Source organism: Taudactylus pleione, unplaced genomic scaffold (assembly GCF_031769625.1).
Source record: "Taudactylus pleione unplaced genomic scaffold, aTauple2 ptg000089l, whole genome shotgun sequence".
Taxonomy (NCBI): Eukaryota; Metazoa; Chordata; class Amphibia; order Anura; family Myobatrachidae; genus Taudactylus; species Taudactylus pleione.
The window spans coordinates 16,295,739-16,319,864 of NW_028284491.1; the positions used below are offsets into that span (position 1 = coordinate 16,295,739).

Sequence of the window (24,126 nt, forward strand, 5' to 3'; positions counted from 1 at the left end):
GATGTGTCTGTTTGTATATTGGAATATTTGTTACATGGGTGTTTGTTTGCTTTTATACTAGAAACATGTACTGTACACAATAACATTTTCCATCATGAATGACAAAATCATTTTTTTTAGGTTTTTTTTCAAATGTAACAACAAATGGCTCTGCTCCATGACTACAGACCACATTTGGATGGGACCACTCCAATCTGCAAATGTCCACCTATTATTATTATTATTATTACATTTTATTTATAGGGCGCCACAAGTGGTCCGCAGCGCCGTACATACAGTAAAGGGTACACAGAACATTACATTACAATACAGTAACCAAAATATAAACAGAACACAAGTAACAATTAGCAACACTTTCTCCATACACAGTACAGCTCTGAAGGTGACGGCTGTCATAGAAGTGCTAGAGAAGAAGGCTGTGAGACAGTGTGGAGGAGGACCCTGCTCCTAGGAGCTTACAATCTAGCTCACACAATATAACCTTTTACCCCCCTGGCAGCTGCAGCCATCTTGATCTGCACATCCATGCACTTTCCATACGAATGGATTTTTACATACATATAAGAATATGACATAACAGATAAACAACAAGTTGCAGAATTTTGCATGTTCCTCAGTGACCCTTACTGACTGACAGACAGAGTGCTATATCTCCAAGTAATTCTCTTGTGTTATCATTTTTTCAGATGGCATCAGGGAGCCTTCTACACCTCGGGGAGGAAACAGACAAACTAAAAGCCAAATACCGGGAGTCTATTTTACTTCTGCTTCATCTTGTAAGTATCACGCTGCTCGCCTCACCCTATTGGCACTTAATCTGTAATAACATCCTGTGCAAAGATGTCTCATGCAGCTATCACAGTAAAGATGCACTCTAGGAGTTTGTTTATCAGCTCTCAGCCAGTAAGAGAAGGATTCATTATTTTATTTTCACTTTCACAAGTTCACAAGGGGACAATTTCTTGGGTATATTGGGATTAACTGAAACAAATAAACTCAGGAGAAATATCTTTTTCTTATCTGATGAATTGTCTGTGATATATTTTTCTTATCTGATGAATTGTCAGTGATATCTTTTTGTCATCTGATGACTTATCTTGCAAGTGTGAAGAAAATTGTCACATAGAATAAAGTTTTAGTTGTTCTAAAATACTGTTTTAGACAGTCAGTTGCAAAGGCTTGTCTAATTAATACATTATGCACTATTATTTACTATGTGGATAATCATTACCAGTCTGTAGTCACAGTACATAATGTACATATGTTATATCCATGTCGACATGTTCACTGTCAATATATATACATTCTGAATGTTGACATTCAGATCATGTCAACATAATGACTACATACCTTTCAAGGGAAGAGAGTTTTCCATTTCCTTGCTCTTCATTTTTCTTTATAAGAATAATAACAATAACAAGCTAGACAAACTATTTTGATGCACTTACAGTACTTTCTGTGAGTAATATGTTATATAATGGCATACTTACCGACATTGGGTCATATTCAATTCGGAGCGAAAAGCTGTTTTCGCATGGTTTTTGGCGAAGATTTTGCATGAAGATTTATCTCCGTATTCAATTCCAGTCCGTATTCGCCTATGCAAAAAGTCAATGCACTGAAACAGGCGATACTTTTTCTCCACAGAATAGCAGGAGAAAAGAAATGCAAAATCTATATTTTGGGGTGCAGGTGTTGGGAAACCACTCAGAACCCTTGGTACACACCCCCAAAGGACACTTCATCCAAAAACAGAAAAAAAAATTCCAGGAACACCTCAAAAAACGCATTAGAAATTTGGGGCGAAAATGGAAAAAGTGGGAGGACAACTTCAAAAACTAGCGAAATAAGTTTCTGGGGGTGCTCTAAGAAGGGGCCAAGTGTTTTGGGGATTGCAGGTGCTTGTATGACGGAGGAATTCATTTTTCTAAACTTCATTTTAGAGACATTAAATATGCTAACACTCATTTTCAAGCACCCCAAATTTGATGGAACTACTTATTTGCTCCAAAAAACACTGCTTTATGCCATTCTTCACCACTTTTACCAAGACGCTAATAGCAAGCAATTACCACCACTTACGTACCCTAACTAGTTCAATTAGGGCTAATACTAAACTACCATAATGATTTCCGAAGTCAGCCCATCTTTTTCAGGGGTACAGAGTGATTCCCCCAATTCAACCTGTACTTTTCACCTGTGCCACATTCGCCAGGTCCTGTTTTCGCCTGTTTGGCAATTGAATACGGAGTAAATCGGGAGTGCACATGAAAAGTTTTCACGTCCAAAAAACGCGAAGGCGGTGAAAAGTCAGGCAGGAGGAACTTTCTCGCCAATGCAAATTGAATATGGCCCATTGCTGGGCACCTTTCCAGGAGCAGCCGGAGGGGAGCTACTGCTTTCGTATTCGAAGGGCCTGGCCACACTATAATCGTCATTAGGCCCCATCCCTTTACAGAAAACCCCCCGCTATTTGCGGTGGTTCCGAGAGGAGGGGCGGGGTAAATGATGCGATTTGCACCATTTAGCCCCGCCTCTTCTCTACGGATAAGAAATTGCCACGTAAATTCTCTCTATCTTGCCTACTTCACTAGGAATTGGGCAGGACGTGGGAGATATGCCTACTCTTCCGGCGGTGCCTCTCGGGAGAGTAGACATGTATGTTAATGGGCTACTGACCGTTCTTGTATTTTGGGATGAAACCTATAAAGCTATCTATGCTCTTGTAGTGCATCTGCAGTAACAGCAATACTTTCTATTCAGTAATTGTAGAATGACTGGTGTTCTCTCCTGCAGAGCTGCAGTCTGCTCCTCTCTCCCAGTATTGTTACATCATCACTTTACGTGCACAACACTTTAAGAAGCGTCCCCCCAAAACATTAAGACAACTTATAGCCACATATTGCGGCAAAAAGGATTCTTTATTTGCTCGAATGTACCAATTTGAATAGCCTGTGGGGCAGGTAAGTCTATGTGGGGCAGGCCATACAGTCACAGGGCCTGATACCAAGCTGCACACAAATAGAAGTTAATGTGTACAGAGAAATACATTTGTATTTTCGCAAATATGCAGAGTAGTATGCATCTTTATGTTCCTGCTGCTCCTCTCCATATGCCTATACTTGGTTCAAATGATACGCCTGGAAACAGACATCTTTCCACTCACGTCAAACATTGCCATTGCTGTAACAGGGTTTTAATGCGCCCTGTGCCGACCACACCCCTTTGTGCATGACATCATGATGTCACACTTAGTGGGCAGGGACAGCTCCGTGCAGCGGTACACACGGCAGGGTGCCTGCCTGTAGCATCCAAAGGACGCTACAGATGGCAGTGGCACTGCCGCAGCCGCAGTGGCTGCCGGGTGCTGTTCCAGGTACCAACCAGAAGTAAGTGCCATGGGGCAGCAACGGTGCCGCCCACAGATCCCTGCGCTCTGTGCTGCAGCACCAGTCGCACATCCCTATTTACAGTTCTGAACATTGCATAGCCTGCAGTTGTGCTGACATACACTCACTGATCTGTGTCTACAATATGTAAGAATGCCCTATTACAGCCCAATTACTCCTCTTCAGTTAAGGTTGAGAGTATTGGTGCATGGGCAATGTGAAACATGCAAGATATGCTCTGGAAACGGGCATGCATTTTACTCAGCCCATCATCTCACCCATAGTGAACAGGATAAAAATGTAAGTAATGTCACATTCAGTGGGTAAGTATTCTTTTACACACACTGATAACACTGCACAACAATGAAAATGTTTCCGATGTGAAAATAGTTACTTCTAATTGATTTCAGCATGCAAAGAATGAATAGGACATTTAAAACTCTCAGTTAGCTCAGCGTTCCGAGATATAGCCCATTTATGACGATGTAGGGGTATTCCTAGTGAAGTGGGCAGAATTGAGAGAATCTTACCAGCAATCTGCGTTCCGCGCAGAGGGGGCGGGGCTTAATGACCCAATTAAATGAATCAGTTATTTGTCCCCTCCCCTATTCAAATATATGCGATTCACGGGATTACCCACACAAGATAACTGTGGTGCACTAAGTGACAAGCATAGTGAGTGATTCCACCAAGACATTTCAGCAATGGAACAAAGATATCAGGGAAGGTGAATCACTACTGTTGGACAGTGACAAGAGATTCCCCAGAAGAGGAGTACAAGCGACAAGCAAACAGAAAGCACCCCCATGAATAGGCCACTATATTAGATAGTACTTTTGTATTCTGTATGTTTGTTTCGTTTTGTGTTCTTATTTGTGATTGACTGAATTAAAACTACTGTTATTTATTTTCTATCAAGAAAATATGAGATTATTTTAAAATAGCTTTTCACTATGACGATATTACTAATGTACATACAGTATAGTGCAAGTAGTGTAGCTCAAAAAATAGAGCTAGTAAAAACATTCTGAAATCATTTTAGTTTTTCTTGACCTCAAATTAGTAATGTATGACTATTCTTAGAAAGGAAACAAATTACAAGTATTAATTTGTTGTACAGTGTTATTTGATGATGGTGTAAAATATAGTTCTGTGTTTGCACTTATTTGCTTCTGCGTCTCTTCCTCTGTCATTTTTTTCTGTATTCTCTTCCTCACTGTAATTCCTTTTTCCTGTATACTTGCTTTCCAGATTTATATTCGGAAAGTGCACACAGATTTATAGGCAAAAGCAATTTAAATGCAAATGTCTGCAGAGGGCCGGTGCTATTAATGAGAGTGGACAGTGCTGATACTGTAGGAGGGAGCACAAGTTAAGAGCTAATGTGCCGGCCCTCACAGCCATGCTTAGGAAATTTAGTAAGAGGCAGAAGGTCCTTAATCTTCACTGCCAGAGGGCTTAAAGCCTAGAGTGGCGGAATGGTCCACCAACACATTGTATTATTAGGGCCAGGGATTGACAAAGGCTTGCTGAAAGAGTAACACAAGGTGGATTAGTAGATGTGCTCATCACATACAGTTTAATGGAGAATATTAACCGGTTTTACGCCTGTGGGACTAGCCCTGCATTGCAGGTAGAAATATGGGACTTCATCTTATGTTGTATGCTTCAATTCTTTTATAATAAACTATCTTTTATTGTTAAGTTAAGATCGATATTAACATTCTCAGAGTTGAAGATGTAATTAATAAGTGTTACCAATTATAGAGTACAGGGAACAAGCTGCTTGTTTCCTGACTCTGCCTATTTGCTGGCAGCTCTGCCTTTTGGCTTTCCATTTACACTACTCCTCTGCATTCTCATTGCCTGTGGCTCATGCATTTAGCTGCATGCTTGTGATTATATTAGTGAAATTATTAGTATACCGTAGTTCCTCCATCTTCAAACTCACTATCACCCCTATTAATGAACACATTGGACTGAAGCAAAAAGCAAAAGTACAGGAGGCAAATATCGGTGAAAGTAGTTATATTGGCATGGGCGGATATGTAGCTGTACCATTGTTACATACGTGCCTATGAGCCTCTTATTTCTGCCCACATTTATTAAGGGTTGTAAATTCGAATTATATCATTGTTTGTCATTGTTTTTTTGTTTTTTTTGGCACCAGCCCCTTATTTATATGGAGATGAGAGGTAGGTCAGGCCAGATACTGCCGACAAACTTGTCAATGAAGGTGAACTTGTGGGCTGTGCCATTAGAGCATACTCCATTCTCAGATTAAATAATGAATACACACAAGTACATTTATTATAGGAATAGATTAAGAGCTTGATTTTTGTTTAAGGTAAGTGTCTGTCTTAGACTACATAGGTTTAGATTTTAAGATAGGGCTTGCACTAATGCTGGTTATTAATATGGGCATAAAGATGTGTATATATATATATATATATATATATATATTCATGAAAATAAGGAAATGGCGGCACTCTGGAACCTTTAAAAAATTAGTGGCAATGGCGGCACTCCGGGGACTTTAAAAAATGTTTCCCAAATGTTTGAAAGTCTCCAGAGTGCCGCCATTTCTTGATTTCTACGCATTGGGGACACACTCTCCCGGAGGAGGGTACCCGGAGCAAGGTAACGGTCTTGAGGGAGCAGCAGAATATGATAGAGGGTTCTTGGGTGCGCCAGATATTACTCCTTTATATATGTCTCATGGAATCGGTATGTAATGCCAGCTGTCAGGATGCCTTCTGTCAGAATACCAACAGCGGCATCCCGATGGTTGGTATCCCGACGGGTCGGGTAAGTTTACTTACCCCCCCCTTCCCCTCCAACCCTAACCCTCCCTTCTTGTAGCCTAACCCTCCACACCCTGCACCCTACCATTAGTGCCTAACCCTAACCCTACCCCCCTAGGGGTGCATAACCATAGCATTCCCTCCCAAAACCTAACCCTAGCCCCACTACGCTCCCTAAACCTATAACCCCCCACCCCCACGGCTAACGCTCAGGGCGCTCCCACTTACCTCATTCAGGCACGCATCCTTCGGCGTTCCAGCGTCGGGATTAAGATAGGCGTCGGTATTTCAATGCCTATCTAAAGTCCCTTGTCGGGATATCCCTGTAGGTATTGGGACCAGCGGCCTCATAACTACATCCCATGTCTAATGACTTCAATAATACCTCATTTTTACTATTCCTTTTAGTAATATACCCAATGGAGAAGATTTGTGATGAAGTCTTCTTGATTTTACACAGAGACCTCTCTACCAGAGTTCACCCAATTACACAATCACTATAAAATTCCTTTAAACATTTTAATATTTTAAAACATCAATAAAATCCATAAATCAGTCTTATAAAAAGCAAATGTGGCCTTATGCACAGTTAGGGCACCATCAGGACTTTAGACAGGTTTAGCCAATTTACACGGCTAAACCCAGTCTAATAAGGTGTGATGAGGACGATAATTAATGACCGCCCAAAACAAGTGAATTGCAAAACTGGGCGCTCATTAATTATCGCCACCCAAGCAACAATTGAATGACTCTATGGGGGGAATGAAGTTGTTTTCACCTCTGGCTGTGAGTAATGGGTGCGCAACGAAGCAATTCTATTATTGCAAAAAGTCCTGGTGTTGGGAACCAAGACTTTAAATAGGTTTAGCCACTTTACATGGATAAACCTGGTGTATTTGTGAGACTGGGCATGAAAAAACTATTGAATCATCCCCTATAAGGCAGATGACAACAGGAGATAAGGCTGATGGTATTGTATGCATACATAATAACTAACAGCCATATGGAGTAAATGGGCAACATAAGGGACAAACAAACCATAGAGACAAGATTTCCAGATGAAGACATGAAGGGTCATTAGAAAGTCTCCAGCACAAATGAGTTTTTGTGATGTGTCCATTTGTGAATAGACCCATTCATACAGGTGCTAGGATCTAGTAATCCTGATACTGCAGCCTTACACTACACGGACTGCACATTTGTATCCTGTCTACTAGTGTCATCCTTTCAAGGGCTTTGCTTATTGGATTTTCATTATATTTCTCTTGTTGTCTTTCCTCACCCTAAGAAGAATATCCTCTGGTAACTGTATTTGCTACACTATGGTGTTTCATTCCATTAATCCCTTGTTGCTGTTAATTTATTCATTGATTCTCTGATACTAACCTTAGCTACATTTTACCAACCTTCTATTTGTCACCTACTTACCTGTCTGGGAAAACAAGCACTTAACCAGATCAACTGTGCAAAACTGTGTCATTTGAGGCAGGTACTGTACTTTGTGTCACTAAGTAAGCTCTCTGTGCAATCAGTTGTGCAAGGCTGTAGCAGGTTTAAACAGACACTTTGTATCAAGTAAAATGTCAGGGAACACAGCACTTAAAATGATCAATTTAAGCAGCCACATTGTGTCAGTAATCTGTTAGCCCAAAGAGCTGGTGGAGAGTCAGCGAGGCGAGTTACGCCATCTGGGACAATGGATAGAAGAGAGGGACAAAGTTGTGTAAGCTGTCTGTTACATGATCAGATCAGTCAGGAAAATGATGCTGGAATGTGAACAGAGCCCAATATTTTGGCAACAAGAGTCTTCAGCATAAAGACTTTTCTATTGTAGGCTACAGGTCCTGGTGGGTAAAAGTGCAGATGTTTGCCAGTATGATGAGTTGCACAAATCTATGCCCCTATCCCAGCGCCATAGCAGGACGTCAGAGCGCTCTGTGCTGCACTGCCGCCCCTCTCGCTCCCCCCTGCCCCCTTCTTCCCGCAAGCGCATACATTTTCACCCGCCCATCAGTTGGAGGGCGGGGTATTATTTAGAGTTGCTCTGCTCTGCCGCGTAGCACTCCAGGAGGTCTCTTCCTGCAGACCTCCGGAGCCCGGCAGGTAGCGGCCGGTGACCTTGCGGAATTCCGCCCTGTGCGGAGGCATCGGCCGCACCACCCTCCCTTCGGCCCTGCCATATCCATATGCTTGTGAATATCCATCCTCATTATCAGTGCAAATGGTATCCATTCAAATTGGAAGGAGGAAAAAAGGACTCTGTGTGGGGGCACACTTGAAAAGATATGTATGATAGAATTAAAATATGACTTTTAATCAAAATAATTTAAAATGTAGGAGCAATAATATCAACCAATAATTTAGCATATTATATAAAAGATAATATTTTCTATAGCAAAAAGTATATTGCATGATAAAACTGTAATGGAACAGTATGGTGCTAGCCTCTACCTGCACTTATGCATACATCATATGGGAATACAAAAAAATTGAGGGGCAGCCTATAGGATATGTTCATCAATCAGCACAAATATCAATAAGTCAATGTAGTCAAATGATCTCCTAATTCTGCATTTCATTATATCAACATGTTTTTCAAAGATATGGTTAGCTCATAATTCTGCATATATATTATAGCGGGTGTTTATGCAGGGGAGTGTGCACATTTATCCCGCTAAAGCAGTATAACTTTTAAATCACATATGCATCACATGTCACAAAGTTTTGCAATTAGGATCATCCATTATCTCATAAACCGAGAAATTCTATAGAAGGGAAGTACTCGGCATCCTGGCGTCAGGATGCCGGTGGCCAAAATACTGGCGCTGGAATCCCAACAGCAGTCGGAATCCCGGTACCAGAATCTTATCCGCCGGCATCCCGAAGGTAAGTATTGGGGTTGGGGGAGGGTTAGGATTACAAGTACAATACAGTACAGCAGCCCCAATATACTATATTTACATTAACAGTTTTACTTTAAGATCTGAAAATTGACTAAAGCTGCTCTTGTAGATTATGGTTCCATGAGAAACTTTATAGATGAGGAATTTATGTAGCTACATCTCATTACTGTGGTATGTAAAATCCACCCTGTGCCTTTGGAAACCAATGATGGGTCTGTTACCACACCCAGGTAGAGATTGTCTGAGCATTGCTTGCAACCTGGCATGGTGAGGTCCTAGCACCTTGGTGTTCAGGGGTTCCATGGCTTTCCTGTCATAATCCTGATGTTTATTGGATTAACAGGATTGTCTCAATCAAACCTCCATTTTGCTCACAGCACTTTATAGGAGAGGTTCCAGCAAGTGAGTTGGTTGCACCTCACAGACCCTATATAGCTAATTTGCTGACCTGCAGATCCCTTTTTGACTGTATGTATTATATTTTTTTTGTCAAATCCCCAATTGAATATTTTATGACTATTTAAGACCATATAAAAGAAAACCTGTAGAAAGTCTTCATACAGCTCTCATCCTCTCATGCAATAACTGCTAAATATTGTAAATTGATCTTCTAGACCCTGCATTGTCTATGAGGCACTAAGTCAGATCTCTGACATGAATCTATACAAACTCTATTGATCCAGGGACTTTTAAAGGAATTGTGGTTTACCAAGATCTGTGCTAAGTTTTATCTCAGGGGTGGTTTTAATTTAGAATGTGTTAAGGGTTGAATGAAGTTTAATGGGAAACAGCCTTACACAAAAGATACTGCGTGGGCAAATTTGATACCAGGTTATGCATTTTGCCCTCTGCAGTTCCCTTGAAACTTTTCAACATTTTGCTAATGATGTGTTCTTGGGATCTCTTACACTAATATGTAATGATAAACCTGGATGATATGCTGATTTAGTCTTAAATCAGTTTAGAACATTGCAAACATTTTCTGGCAGGGATGGGGAAGCTGTGACAGTATTGACTGTTTGCCAAGGCAAACTTCCCATAGTTATATTACTAGGGTACATCATTAACCCTGACAACCTTTGGATATAACCCTCCAAGAGTAAAATAATTGATGATTGCCAGTACAAGAATATGTTAAAACAGTGCAATTTTTTAGCTGCCTGTACCAACTACTACAGACAATTTATATGTAACTTTCCAATCATGGCTCTACTTCCTATCTGGACTAAGCAGGGAACAATTTTCCAAATGGCCTACCTCTACACAACAGGCTTTTGATGAACTGATTTCATGAGCTCTTTGATACTGGAGGTTAATGCATTGGTAAAAGCAGTAGGACAAAATGGTCCTAGATCCGTGAGCTTTCTTTTTGATAATTATTTTACAAGCTGAAAAGTAGTGAAGGTGGGGGAGCTCAAAGTTGGCATTCAAGAAATGGAATGTTGGTATTCAAGCTAAGTATTTCAGAGCTTGTTAAATAGCCTCATTTATCCATCGCCTTAGACAACCTGTGGGCGGCTGTTGAGATTGGTTAAGCACTGAACATGGTATATCTCTGATATCTCCTATTTTATAGTATTTCTAAATCAGGATGATACTAAATACAGCAATAATTCTGTGAAAACAGTGGTATCCATAGGATTTAGGGGTTAAGGGGCTTTTATAGTTATATCCCTATCTAAGGCCAGGTGCAGAATGAAAGTAATTTTTCAGAGACAAATGGCCAGGACTGGTAAGGAACCAACTTGAAATTTGCATACTCTCTACACTTTATTTCATTAAAATAATCTTTCTTCAGTCAATTATATTATGTTTCTGCGCACATACTTCACTGCCCCCAACTACTTTCCTCTGTCTGTGCAATCATTTGCATCTCTGAAAATGAGTCCAACTAAGTGTACCAGGGGTAAAATCTAGGTATGCTTGCAGTGTTGTGTATAGGAAAGGATCCTAGACTGGGTTGATTTTTGGGGCGTGGGTCCCCTGAATTGCTTTGGTTGGTCTGCTTCAGGGCATCGCATTATAACACATTTTTCCTTTTTTGCACATTTTAACACTTTTACTGTTTGTTTATTATATTTGTATTTTCACTTCTCCATCCTATATATACAGCCATAGCTGCTCTTACCTATCTTACTTTACACTTCACCTTTCTCATTAGAGCGATGCCCTGGGGTGGCTCGGCTGAGCTGGTTTGGAGGTGTCCTGCGCTCTGGATTTGAACCCTAGTATGTTAGGGACCTACAAGAAAAGATGAATAGGGATGCGTTGACACAAAAGCAGCTTGTAAAGGGGTAGTCACACCCTATAAACAAACACAGTAAATCACATGAAAAACCAGCGCTTATAAAGATGGACGGTGATTTTTAAGATAGTACAATTTATCATTTATTACATAAATCCAAAGTATAAAAATAAAAATGAAATAAAATAAATTCAGTAGCCACACATAATGCTAAAAAAAGACATGAGACAAGTGACCAGCACTCTCAGTACAAGAATCTCATAAAGAATATTAAAACAATTGAGGTATCTATAGTCCTGTGTGTAGAACAAATTAACCAGCACTTTCCATGTAAAGTTCCAATACAAGAGAAAAAGCAACAACAATGTCAGTTATATCTCTGGTCCTGTATGTATAGCAAATGGTATGTTAGGGACCTACCCTACAGAGGTTACCTAGATATGGTGGGTAGGCCCATAACCTTGGCCATGATTATGCTAAAAACCTCAATTTATTTATTGCAAAATTTTATTGCATAATGTATTTATATATAATTAGTCATTTGGAGTTGTGCACCTGTGATTTGTCTTTTTTTTTTTATGCTTGCGGCATTGGCCTGGGGCATAAAGGACCCACCAGGGGGCTCAGTGGTAGGGGTCCATGCTTAAGGGGTGTAGTCATGCACTAGAGAGGGTGTGGCCAGCCACCACTGAGGCTTGGATAACCATTAGAGAGTGTATGATCTGGGCCCCTTTATAATATATATAGTAGAGTCCATGCATGATAATGCACCACATTGATAACAGCAATGCACTGTAGTGAATACACTATAGTCCCTTACTAATAGTTAAGCACATGATGGTGATCCTGTCTACAGTATATATACCACATTATTGCACTGCACATGTGATAGGGGGGCTCACTATTTACCGGCTAGTGTCTAAAAGTCAATGAAAACTGCATTAGGTCTGGTAAAGGCGAAATATATGCCACTGCAAAAAAAAAATTTAACTATCTAACTCAGTGGTTCCCAAACTGTGCGCCGTGGCACCCTGGGCTGCCTTGGGACATTTGCAGGGGTGCCTCAAGTTGGTGGTCCAGCACCAAATCAAATTATTTATGGTCAGTGTAATGTAAATAGGTGGACAAACAGAAGCGTAAAACCTGTCCACCACCAGATACTGAACTTAAGAATTACAGGTAAACACAATTTACTTAATTTTACTAATTTACTACATTTCTCAATAACAAACTTTTGGCTTAGGGGTGCCATGAAAACAATGCTGATAGTCTAGTGTGCCGTGGTTCAAAAAAGTTTGGGAACCACTGATCTAAGCTCTTACCACTGGGATGACTTTGATAAAATTGTAGGTTAGTGAATGAATGACGAGCTACAGTGCCATTCCATACATTATGTTAAAGCCACAGCCATCAAAAGGAGTGAAGAGGTTTATGTCATGACCACCCACTTTGATTGGCAGGAGGGCGAATCTTGGTGTAGTTACTATAGAAGCGAACCAAGTACCCATGTTCATCAGTGGTCTTGCTAAACCAGATAACTGATCTTCTAAAAGAGTAGCAATGTATAATTTAAGTGTACACTCTGGAACCTGACCCCTAGAGGAGGAAGGAGGGGCCCACCTGGGATTTTCCCTGTATCCCTGTGGGCCAGTCCAACCCTGCGTTCTTGTGCAAACTGTAGTGCACAGCGGGTCCAAGTCTGTATCTGCACTGTAGAGCAGACATTTTGCTCTTTGTAAATGTCAAAAATTTACTTTTCATTAAAGAGTCTATTTAAATACAGTAAAGAAAGTGGCAATCGGGAAGAATTTCAGATCCCAGTGAATGCAGCACATGACAATATAAGGCTTGGGGTCTATGCATTAATAATTACTGCATAGTCACGATATTTAACAATCTATCGTGGCAGATATTGTAAGTAGTGATAACCACTGTCCCTGTGAGTTACTTACCTGGCATCTTAGAGGAGTCTTTCACATTTGTGATTGACACCTCCGGGGGAATCTGACACTGCACACAGAGGCTGCAGGAGAGGGATTGGAAAATTCTCCTGCTCCTAAACCTCCAAAGGTTTAAAGCTGTTTACACTATCTTCAGATGGGGCCAATCTCTGAATACCTTTGCTTTTCCGGAGTTTTGTACATAGGGGGCAGATCGTATTCCCTATTGATAATAATCGGGACTGCGATCTGCCGCGCTAATTGCAAATAGCCTTCTGCAGGAGATTTCTGTAACATCTCCTGCAATAGACTACTAGTACATAGCAACAATTCATTAATTTATGCAGAAACAGCACTTTCTACATAATTTTATGAAAAACACGCTTGAAAAATAGGCCCCCTAATGCTGTACAATGACCATTGAATATGTACGGTAAGGCAGCTTTATCTTCTCCTCAGAGAACAGATGCTATTAGAAATCTAGTAAGTAACCCAACTTGACATTGAACTGCTGACCGCTCAGACATATGCAAAGAGGGACAATGTGTAGAGATGTGCTTATGGCTTCCTTACGTTACCTGAGCCATGGCTGTGTCCCCTCCCATACGGTCACTAGTATTAAACTTCCGAATAGATGCTTAATAGCAGATTTATGTGCCCAAACACAAATACGAGATCTTGTTACGTAGAATGGTTATAGTAATTCAATGTAAGGGGTGCAGAGTTCACGTTCCAGAATCTCTAATGGGCTATTGTACTACAACCAGTGTAGAGAAGTCCGCCAGTACTTTCACTGGGATACTTTTTTCTCAGTTTAAGTGCACATTAAAGCAACAATGAATATCCGCAGATCAAAAATGAGAATATATAATTAAACAAAGGCAGACCTGGTGGAGCATGGTGCAATGTATGTATGTAGCAATGAAATAGGTGCATCTGTGCATCAAAAAACAGATGACCCCTATGTTCCTTTCCATAAAATGACAGCTACATGTAATGCTAGCCACTTGTTATAGTCTTGTGGGAAAAAAATGAAGCACTGAGTCAGGTGCACTGGTCTGTGTGTGTCTTCGTTATCCTATCTCACATGTGGAAAACCAGCCTCTTTGGATTATTATGTAACAGGCATTCCTAATTATAGTATATAATACTCTGCTCATAATGAAATGTGCATGTTATTTCCTTCAGCACAGCACATTTTCCTTCTGTCTCCTAGCAGCATCCTGGATACTCTGGAAGAAATGTCTGAGTGTTTTCATATATCTGATTCATCTTCAATGCCAAGATGATTTCTTAACCTGCTCCTGTCTGAAAACTCTTCACGCTAACCGAGCAGCAGAAATACTGTAGTGCCCTGCTATTGAGATCTAGAATAGGCAGGACATGGTTAATTCTATTATCCTATTTACAGGATGACAAGAAATACAAATAAATTGAACATGCATGTAGAGGCTACAATGCAAACAGAAGTAAAGCTGCAAACTTTGGAAAATTCCCCAAATTATGCTGACATTTAATAGAATATATTACTATTTCTATGTGGTCCAAGCACAGTTGTATTGAGGTATTGGTCGCTAGTCATGTTTCAAATAGAGCGAGCAGTGTTTGAAGAGAAAAAAGGAAAACTTAAGATACTTTACACATTTTTGGTTTGTTTTAAGTGATAAAGTGACATTTCTAGACTATATAAATTAGATATACACATATCCCCAGGAGATTGGTTGCCCTTACAAGTTCAGGTGATAATAATTATTTTAGGGATCATGTATATACACTGAAGTGTCAAAAGTCATGGGATAGATACCTAGTATCATGTAGGACCCCCCTAGCCCGGAAAAGTGCAACAACTTGATATGGCATTGATTCCACAAGTGGACGGAAGACCTTTGGAGAGATGGAAAGATGTTGACCCATGCCATCTGGATAGCTTCCCACAGCTCCCTGATATTTGTAGATGCGTGATATTTGGTGCAAATGGACCTCTCCATCACGTCCCATATATGCTCAATTGGGTTCATGTCGGGCGAACGTGGTGGCCACACCATTCATCTGAACTCTACAGAATGCTTCTCAAACCACTTCTGGACAATTTGAATAACACGGTGCATTATCCTGCTGGAATATTCCATTGTTGTGGGGGTACATGAAGTCCATGAAGGGTTGCAAATGGTCGTCTAGCATTGCAATGTATCGGTTATTGGTCAATGACGTGTTCAGATGGACCAGCAGACCCAAACCCTGCCACGTGAACACACCCCACGCTATTATGAACCACCACCAGCCTGCATGGTACCTTGTTGGCAACTGGGGTCCATGGCCTCATGGGGTCTGTGCCACACCTGAACCCTACCATCAGCCTGAAACACCACGTTACCAGTCCTCCAGGGTCAAATTAACAATGTCATGACCCCAGGTGAGGCACTATGTCCGGTGTCGTAGTGTTAACGGGCACTCTGGTTGGACTTTTACTTCTGTATCCTTTGTAAGCTAAAGAACGCTGCACTGACTTGCTGGATATACATCTGGTACCTCCGGCTTTGAATGTGGATGTGATTTGAGCCAGTGTCGCTTGTCTGTTGCCATCAACAATTTTGGCCTGGCACTGCTGGTCACGATCATTAATCCCCAGTGGTTAGCCACTGTTCTGTCCACGGTGGGTGGAAATACCTTCCATGAGGTATTCCCGGTACACAAGTGACACTGTAGATTTAGGAATGTTGAATGTCCGCACAACCTCGGAAATGGAATGTCCCATTTGCAGGCACCCACTATCATGGCCCACTCAAACTCTGATAATTCACATTGCCTTGCCATGAGCAGCCTAACCGGTGTACAAATTGACTCACGAGATGTCAGATTACAACTGATGCAAGTTGGGGAATTTCCAAGACGTCACAATATGGTGGCACCACCTACCATTACCTTTACATACTGCTATCCCATGCACTAGCTTGTTTGAACACACAGTATGCATCCTATATGTGTTTTTTCCTGTGGTATTACAGTTTTTTGAAGAGCAAGCGATTTTGCACCATTTAGCAAGAGAAGTGACAAATATGGTATCTACTAATCATGCTGGGGTTTTCTATAAACTTTGTTTTTCACATATCATGAAATAATAGACAACCATCTTGTCATCACCAAGTACAAATATCTGAGGAAATTCATGCATTCTTACCTACTTTTAGAAGGAGGTAGAAGAGTAAATACCTGCTTCAACAAGGTCCCAATTCACTTAATAAAGCCGATAGACCACCTTCTTCACTGGGGAATAGGGCAGGATCCAGGGAGGCTGGTCTAGGCTCCTGGGGAAGTGGAAAAACTTTGCGACATTTGAGAGTCTACTGGACATTCCGGGAGAGTAGGTGTCGGAATTTGTCTGCATTATTAGCAGTGGTATAGCATTGTAGTTGTACACACCAGCAGATTCCCTGAGGACAGAAACCTCCCGTGGAGCAGAAGGGCAGTACTCATCCCAGTACTCAACCAGCAGGGTGGTTTTCTTCAGCAGTAATAAGATTAGTACAGCCGTACTCACAGGTATGCATATACAGACTCTCGGTATGGAGCAGAGATTAAGCAAAGTATACAGACCATCAGCCGGTGACTGTATGTGGGTAGCAGTGCAGGATGCAAGTGTATCAGCGATTGTAGCAGAATGGAACACAAGGTAATAGTAGTGTCCTACTTTGGCACTGTAACACAGAGACAAGATAGTGGCCATCTTAGTTAGGGATTGAAGCCTCCCTAAAGGAGCCAATATGGAAAATACTCAGTAACTCTCTCCATCTTCAACAGTGCGATCCCATGTGACATATAACACATTTATTTTTCATGTATTAAAGTAAAAAAAGCCAAAGTGGAGAAACAGAAAGTACCTACTTTGCTCAGCCCCAAATCTATATAGAAGATTATTTGAGCCAGTAGCAGCTAATCAGGAGCACTTCATTAGTGATCATCAGGCAGTGCTACAATCTCTATATAACAGCAGACTGTTTGGCAGCTCTCTCCGGGGCATTCAGGCTTCTGTTTTCCGTACATGGCTGTACTTCTGACAGACTCCAAAAATATAAAATGGATAATTAATTTCCAATAAAGGTAAATAATTTAAATATATTCTGTTTGCTTGATGAGATTTGCTCAGCAAAGCCAATTACCTAGCTAATTCCGAGAGTCTCTGTTCCTGCGCTGTGCGCTGGTGTGCACTCGCTGTGACAGACATAATGATGTTTGGGTCTGTTTTTGAGCAGCTCTATATTATCACAGTGGGGATGAGAATGACCAAAGCTGTCTAAATCAATACATGTATTTACCAAACCTCCCTTCATTTGTCAGTGTACGTAGACTCATGATTATTCTTATTACTCATTGACTGAGGAATAAATGTGCTCCAGAGGGAAATATGGCGACCTGCCATCAATGCACAGCATGGTCAATGCACAGGTTATGGTCATTGTTCCATTACTCTGTATTCCCAACACGTGTTACACTTGTAAAATGCTTCTAAAATAACCTTCTGTTCCAGATGGAATAAATCACAGTATCACATGATGCTACATTGTCAATGAGAAACAAAATATTATGTACACTATAAAAAAACACTGAGGGGTATATGGGTTTTTAGAAGTGGAAATGTTGTAACCAATCAGATTCTAGCTATTATCTTCTATGTTAAGAGAATCTGATTGGTTGCTATTGGCAACATCTCCACTTCTAAAAAAACGTGCCCTTTAGTAACTATACTCCTTACAGTCATTTATTAAGCACAAGATTCTCACGACACTGTACAATATTATGTATCAAGCTATGTATGTACCTATGTATCAAACTTTTGGTTACATAAAATTATGTAGAAACTGCAGGTTCTGCATCATTTTATGTCATACTTGCCGACATTTCTGCAGGGGGATCTGGGAGGGGGCTGACAGCTCCGTCCAGCAGGGAGGGTGGGGGCGGTTCAAGTAGGCGGAGCGGGGGTGTATGATCGCGTCAATAGTGGCTCAGCCCCCACTTTATAATGCCAATATTAATGGCATTATAAGGCAGGGGGCGGGGCTACGGTGACACGATCCAGCGCAAATCGCATCGTCGCACCCCTGGACCACCACTTTTTATATATTGTTTTATGTACCAATGGCACAAAGCAGGAGGGTTCATGAAAATCTCCAGAAGAGTGCTAATTAGCACTACAGAATGCAGTCCCCATTATTATCACTGGGAACCACGATCTGACCCCTATGTACTAAACTCCAAAAAGCGAAGCTCTTTGGAGTTTGGCACCGGGAGTTTATACCATCTTCTGATAGTGTAAACCACTTTAAGTCTAAGGAGACTTAGAAGCAGGAGAGAGATCTTTTGATCTATATCTTGCAGCTTCCGGCCGGCTCCGGATGCTGACGCTGTGCACATGCGCAGTTTCAGCTTCCACAGAAAAAGTCTTTCATTTCTGTGAAAGACTCCTACAATATGCCAGGGATATAACTTGCATGGACAGTTCCACAATTATTAGTACATAGACCCCTTAAAGTGGATCTGGAAAAAATTCTGAAAGTAGCCTCATGTAGGTGGGACAAATACAACGAATGCACAGATAAGGCCAACTAAAAGTAGGCGAAGTTAGCACACCAGTAATCCTAGCTACAACAGTGGCAAATGTCTGGAACAGCGATAACAGAACAATTACTGACACTGTACTTGTTAAATAGGCTTCCACAACAAACACATGTGGATACAACATTATTACCACTTATAATAAAGTTTCTCTCCTGCAGGGACTGTGCAGTGTTCAGTCCTGTCCAATTGAGGATGCCACAGTGAGGAGGATAAGTGGGGGTGGCTGCATTGAATTTGGAATCACACCCTGCTTACCAAGCAAGGACATTGGCCCTCATTCAGAGCCGTACGCTCTGAGCAGAGCGCACGCTCTGCATGAGGGCCGGGCTCCTTTTTCATGGAGCGTCCTCCTGGACGCTCGTATAGCTGTGGGTCACCACCCACAGGCTATACGAGCGTGCATTTTGATGGCCGCGATGGTCGTGACCATCGCGACCATCGAAATTGCGAGCCGGAGCCTGCGGTTGAGGTTTTCAACCGCAAGCTCCGGAGTGATTTTGGCTCTATCAGAGCCAAAATCACTCCCACTGACATCACTAGTGATGTCAGTGGGCCGGCTTCTGACGGGAGGCGTTCCCGTGGGAACGCCCCCGTCAGGGAGGCACGCCCCCGGCACGCCCACCAAAGGGGGCGTGCTGTCAATCAACATTGACAGCACGCCCCCTTTGATCGGACACAACGAGCGAAGGAAAGTCCTTCGCTCGTCGTGTCTGGCGCATGCGCACGACGGAGCTCCCTCCGTCGTGCGCATGCTCAGTGCAGACCATCGACCCACTTGCGAGCGTACAGCCGCTCGCGAGTGGGTCTGAATCAGGCCCATTGTTTTCAGTTATTATCAACAATTCAATAGTTTATAGCAAAAACAAATTGCTGGTATATTTGCCTCCAGAATAGGAACAGAGGGTTTATCTGGGTTCCTTTCAATGAAATGAGGATAAGATAGACAAATGTGTTCCCTACCACAGCACCAGAAATAAAAAGACAAGATTGTAACACATTCAAAAATAATTACACTTTAAACACGCACATTAGATCTTCTCACCTCCTTTAGATGTTTAACAGGCTGTAGGGTCTTTATCTCTGTGCTGGAGTATTCTTCACTGGATCTTTCTCAAGCAATAAAAACTTCTTTCCATAATCCTTATCTTAAAAAGATTTTATTTTATATAGAATGTTACAATACTGTAATTCTCATACTGTAGCACGAGAAGTAAGTTAACATGGAATCACTCACATATTAAGTAGGAGACATTGGGGCCTATTCATCATGCAAGGCCATATGGCCTCTGATGATTTAGTATGATCCAAAAATCAGCGCTCCCCTCAGTTAGTATCGCAGCTCGAGAAGTAGCTGGATTACTTACCTTCGCCCCGTTGGCCCGGCTACGCATAAGTGACCCGAGGTTTTCAGTTTTCGGAGTTTGCTGAATATCAGGGGGTTCTATCTGACCCATGATGAATGGCCCGGTAAGTAAAATATGCGGAAACTAGTGTTTCTGCATGGTTACCAGGCCATTTATCGATGATGAATAGGCCCCATTGACTTATAACTGTAGTTGATCAATGTTTCTTGTTTCTAGAGTTCCAGATAAAAATCTAGGCACTCATTACACATTTTATGAACCTCTATTCACTTCCTCAGATAAGACAAAGGGGTATATTTACTAATAATCGTGTCTGACCGTGATTGCATTCCTGTGCTTGTGTTCCCTGATTTTGAAACACGAAGATTTGCTAAAGGAAAACACGGGTGTGAAATCATGATTCTATCTGCAAAACACATCCGAACACACAAATAGAAGTCAATACACCATCAAATCAACGTGCATGTACGTTCCATAGATGAGAATACAAATAGGGTGTATTGGGCTGACCAGTTTGTGCCTGTTTAATGCTTTGGCAAGTGTGGCATTGCCCCTGGCTCAAAAGTCCGATGCTGGTTATGCTTTTTTTTTTTTGGGGGGGGGGGGGGGGACCCACTCCATTTTTTATTTAATCTATTGTAACTCTTTCTTTGCACAACACGAAACACTTAGAAGCACTGCACAGATCACATTGATCTGTGCGGTGTTATGGCAGAACACGCTGCTCATAGGCACTTCTATTCATTTCAGTCCATATACAACTGAACGTGCACATGATGAAACGCGATTCCATACCATACATGCCTTCTCACCTGGTAGTCGCTGGAGGCTCCAGATTTTTTGGGTAACCCTCCGCACCCCCAGAAGAGTAGACAGATCTCCCACATTCCACCCACTTTCTAGTGAAGGGGGCAGGATGGGGAGATTTTCCAAGAAATGTGTGGGTCCGTAGGGAGGGGGAGGGGCTTAATTATGTGAATCGTGTTATTTAGCCCCTCTCCCTCCTTGCGGATCCACAAATAGTGGGAATTTTCTTAAAAGGGGATGGGGCATAATGATGGCTATAGCCTGGCCCCGCCCCCCGACGCTGAGAGCACCAGGTCCTCTCTGGCTGCTCCCGGAAAGGACTACTTAAAAGTCGGTAAGTATGTTCCATATACCATCGGAAAATACGATTCAGTCAAACACGATTCTTAGTAAATTTGTGTTTGATTAAGAAAAACTTACACGTATCCCAGTGATTACCAGCACATTCATTCTCGGCCAGACACGATTCTTAGTAAATATACCACAAATTCTCTGCAGATGTAAACAGGGGTTCACAAAATGCTTGCTAAGATGACTAAGCTTGGGAAGTGAACATAGGTTCACAAAATACATAATTAATGAGTATTTTTATTTGGACAGTCCTATATCTAATATTTTCATCCTGATGCTGTGGAACAGAATTAAGTCAATGCATCCTGCTCTATATGTGAGTTATTGCTATGGTCATTTATTACTGTGACAATCTATAAATAATAATAACTTTTTAGGCTAAGGAAAAAGGTTTTTATTGCGTGAAGAGTTCTACAAGCACTGATCCAAATACCCGACTGGAAGGGATATCATGTAATGCATGTTAGTAACCTAAATCAGGTGAACAAATTTAAAGTATTACATCATTTGAACATACTACTCTATTTTTCTTCTCTTTTTATTTCTAGTTTTGCGCCGCAGAACACATTCTCTTGTCTTACAGAGGTCATTAGTATAGTATATTAGTCACGAGAGTTAAAAATTAGGGGGGGAAGAATTCTGTACCGAAAACACTGTCTGTTCCAGAAATTGTCACTTATCACTCTTTTATTCTGCCTTTCCTGGTGATGTTTCCCAAGTTACGCCAGTGACTACAGTATGCAACTTATAGGGAGGATTCGGGTTCAGCAGCATTCTGGTAGTGAGAACAGAAAGATGGATTTATACACTGTAGACTTTGCGACAGAAACGGGCAATCTTATTAGTCAATATAGTTAATATATTAAGACAAATGTAGCCTGAGCCATGACAAACATTCTTTTTCTTTTGTGGTTATAAGTTATGACAAGCAATGCTCTCACAGCCCCTGTGTCCTTCACATTCTGTACACACAGCACAAGGAGAAAATGGTTCATGTTTCAGACCTTATGATGCTGCTGAGGTTACTGCTTATGTTGTAATTGTGTATTTTGGTTACTTTTCAGATTGTTGAGGAGTCCTCGTTCCTGACTGTAGACATGCTGGAATCCTGCTTTCCATATGTGTTACTCCGAAATGCCTACCATGAAGTTCACCGGACCTTTTCCACTATGACATTATCTTGATTATTACTTGCTATAACCTTTTGCAGTGATGTTACTGACTATATTACCAGCATACTGTGTACTCTTTCCCAAGCAGGCACCAGATGAGCTGAACAACAGTCCCGATTCAGTTTACTACGCAAACCCAATGATTTGCATACTACCCCGATGATAGGTGAGCGCATGCACAGAGTCTGTACTGCGCATTCGCCAGTCTTCTACTGCGAGATCTCTCCCCTGACTGACAGACTGCGGTCTTTTAGGACCAGGCAGTGGGTGGGCCGGCCTCTGTTCCTGGCCTCAGCTACAGAGCTGCGAGGGGCAATCTGAGTAGTCTTTAGATTACTCAGATTGCCGATGATCCCGCAGAAGTCTTAGGACGCAGCACTCGGATCCGCGATGCGGTCTGGATTAGTCTATTTACACCAGACGCCTCCTGCTGGGTTAGCATATTAGTTGTACGGTATAGGACAGCTGCTTCCCTGTGGCTGTGCAGTACCATAAACCTCTGAATCAGACCCAATGTGTACAGTTCTAACACTTGTGAGAAGAGCCTTCCATTCTGGTACATGTGAGCAGCAGTACCTGAGGGTGAATTCTGCATTCTCTGCTGTCAGTGTGCAGAGTAATGTGATGATATTCTTACAGGACTCCCAATGTGTAGTAGCTAGCATGGTTTTTTCTTATATCACTGTTAATAACAAGATAGCTAAACTAGTGCTTCCAGCAAGCGCTGCGGCAACATCTAAACACAAAGGGTTTTGCTGCCAATTATGGTGACCTTCAGCCAGAGTAAATCCCATGCTGCATTGCTTTCAAAATGCCAAAGTTGTCACTGTTTTATATATTCTAATTTTTCTGGACATTCAACATAAACATATTAGATGCAATTACTAAATGCTATAACTTGTAACAGAGGAAATAAAGGGGTATTACAGACATCAATGACTGGATGACCTGTAACATACCACCTGGAGAAGGCAGGCATCTTGTCACTTATTTTATGTTATTGGGATTTTCTAACTCGCTTGCATACATTCATTCTACAGATTAGATAATGTGTAGGATTTGTTTTTCACCTAAATTCATAAGTACTTCTACAATAATAGCTCTGTAACAAAGTCTTGTGCAATTTTCCTTTAAATAAAGCTTCAGTGTCAAAGTTAGTGGGTTTTTCTCAATTAATTTGCTGCAAAAAAAATATATTGTATATGGAGTCACCTGTAATTTTTTTGCTAGTATGGAATAACCAAGAATTCTTAAGAAGACTGGTGAGTGCACCCCCGAGAGAAGAAAGAAACAGCAAACAAGAATAATGGGTAATACCCCAGATTATCAATTTACACGAAACATATAAAACGTTATGTATGTACTCTGCAAATAATGGTAACATAATTCCAGGAGTCACTCTAATCCTATATGAAAGATTAAAACTGCTGGTATTATGGGTCAACAATATAAATGCTAATGTTTCCTCAACACTGGAGGAAGTGGATCAATAAACTTGTGGGGTTAGTTAAATACATTCAACAGCAGTTTCTCATTAA

General features: G+C 41.4%; 1 protein-coding gene across 2 annotated transcripts in view; it reads left to right on the plus strand.

Annotated features, from left to right (window-relative positions):
• The window catches only part of NCKAP1L (NCK associated protein 1 like), a 348,408-nt gene extending 324,663 nt beyond the window's left edge, over positions 1-23,745 (plus strand). For both annotated transcript variants that reach the window (XM_088469297.1, XM_088469299.1), the window contains exons 30-31: positions 687-776; positions 22,481-23,745. In XM_088469297.1, the coding sequence (XP_088325423.1) occupies positions 687-776; positions 22,481-22,600 (210 nt within the window). In that variant the 3' untranslated portion in view covers positions 22,601-23,745. The remainder of the gene's footprint in view (positions 1-686; positions 777-22,480) is intronic.
• The last annotated feature ends 381 nt before the right edge of the window (positions 23,746-24,126 follow it).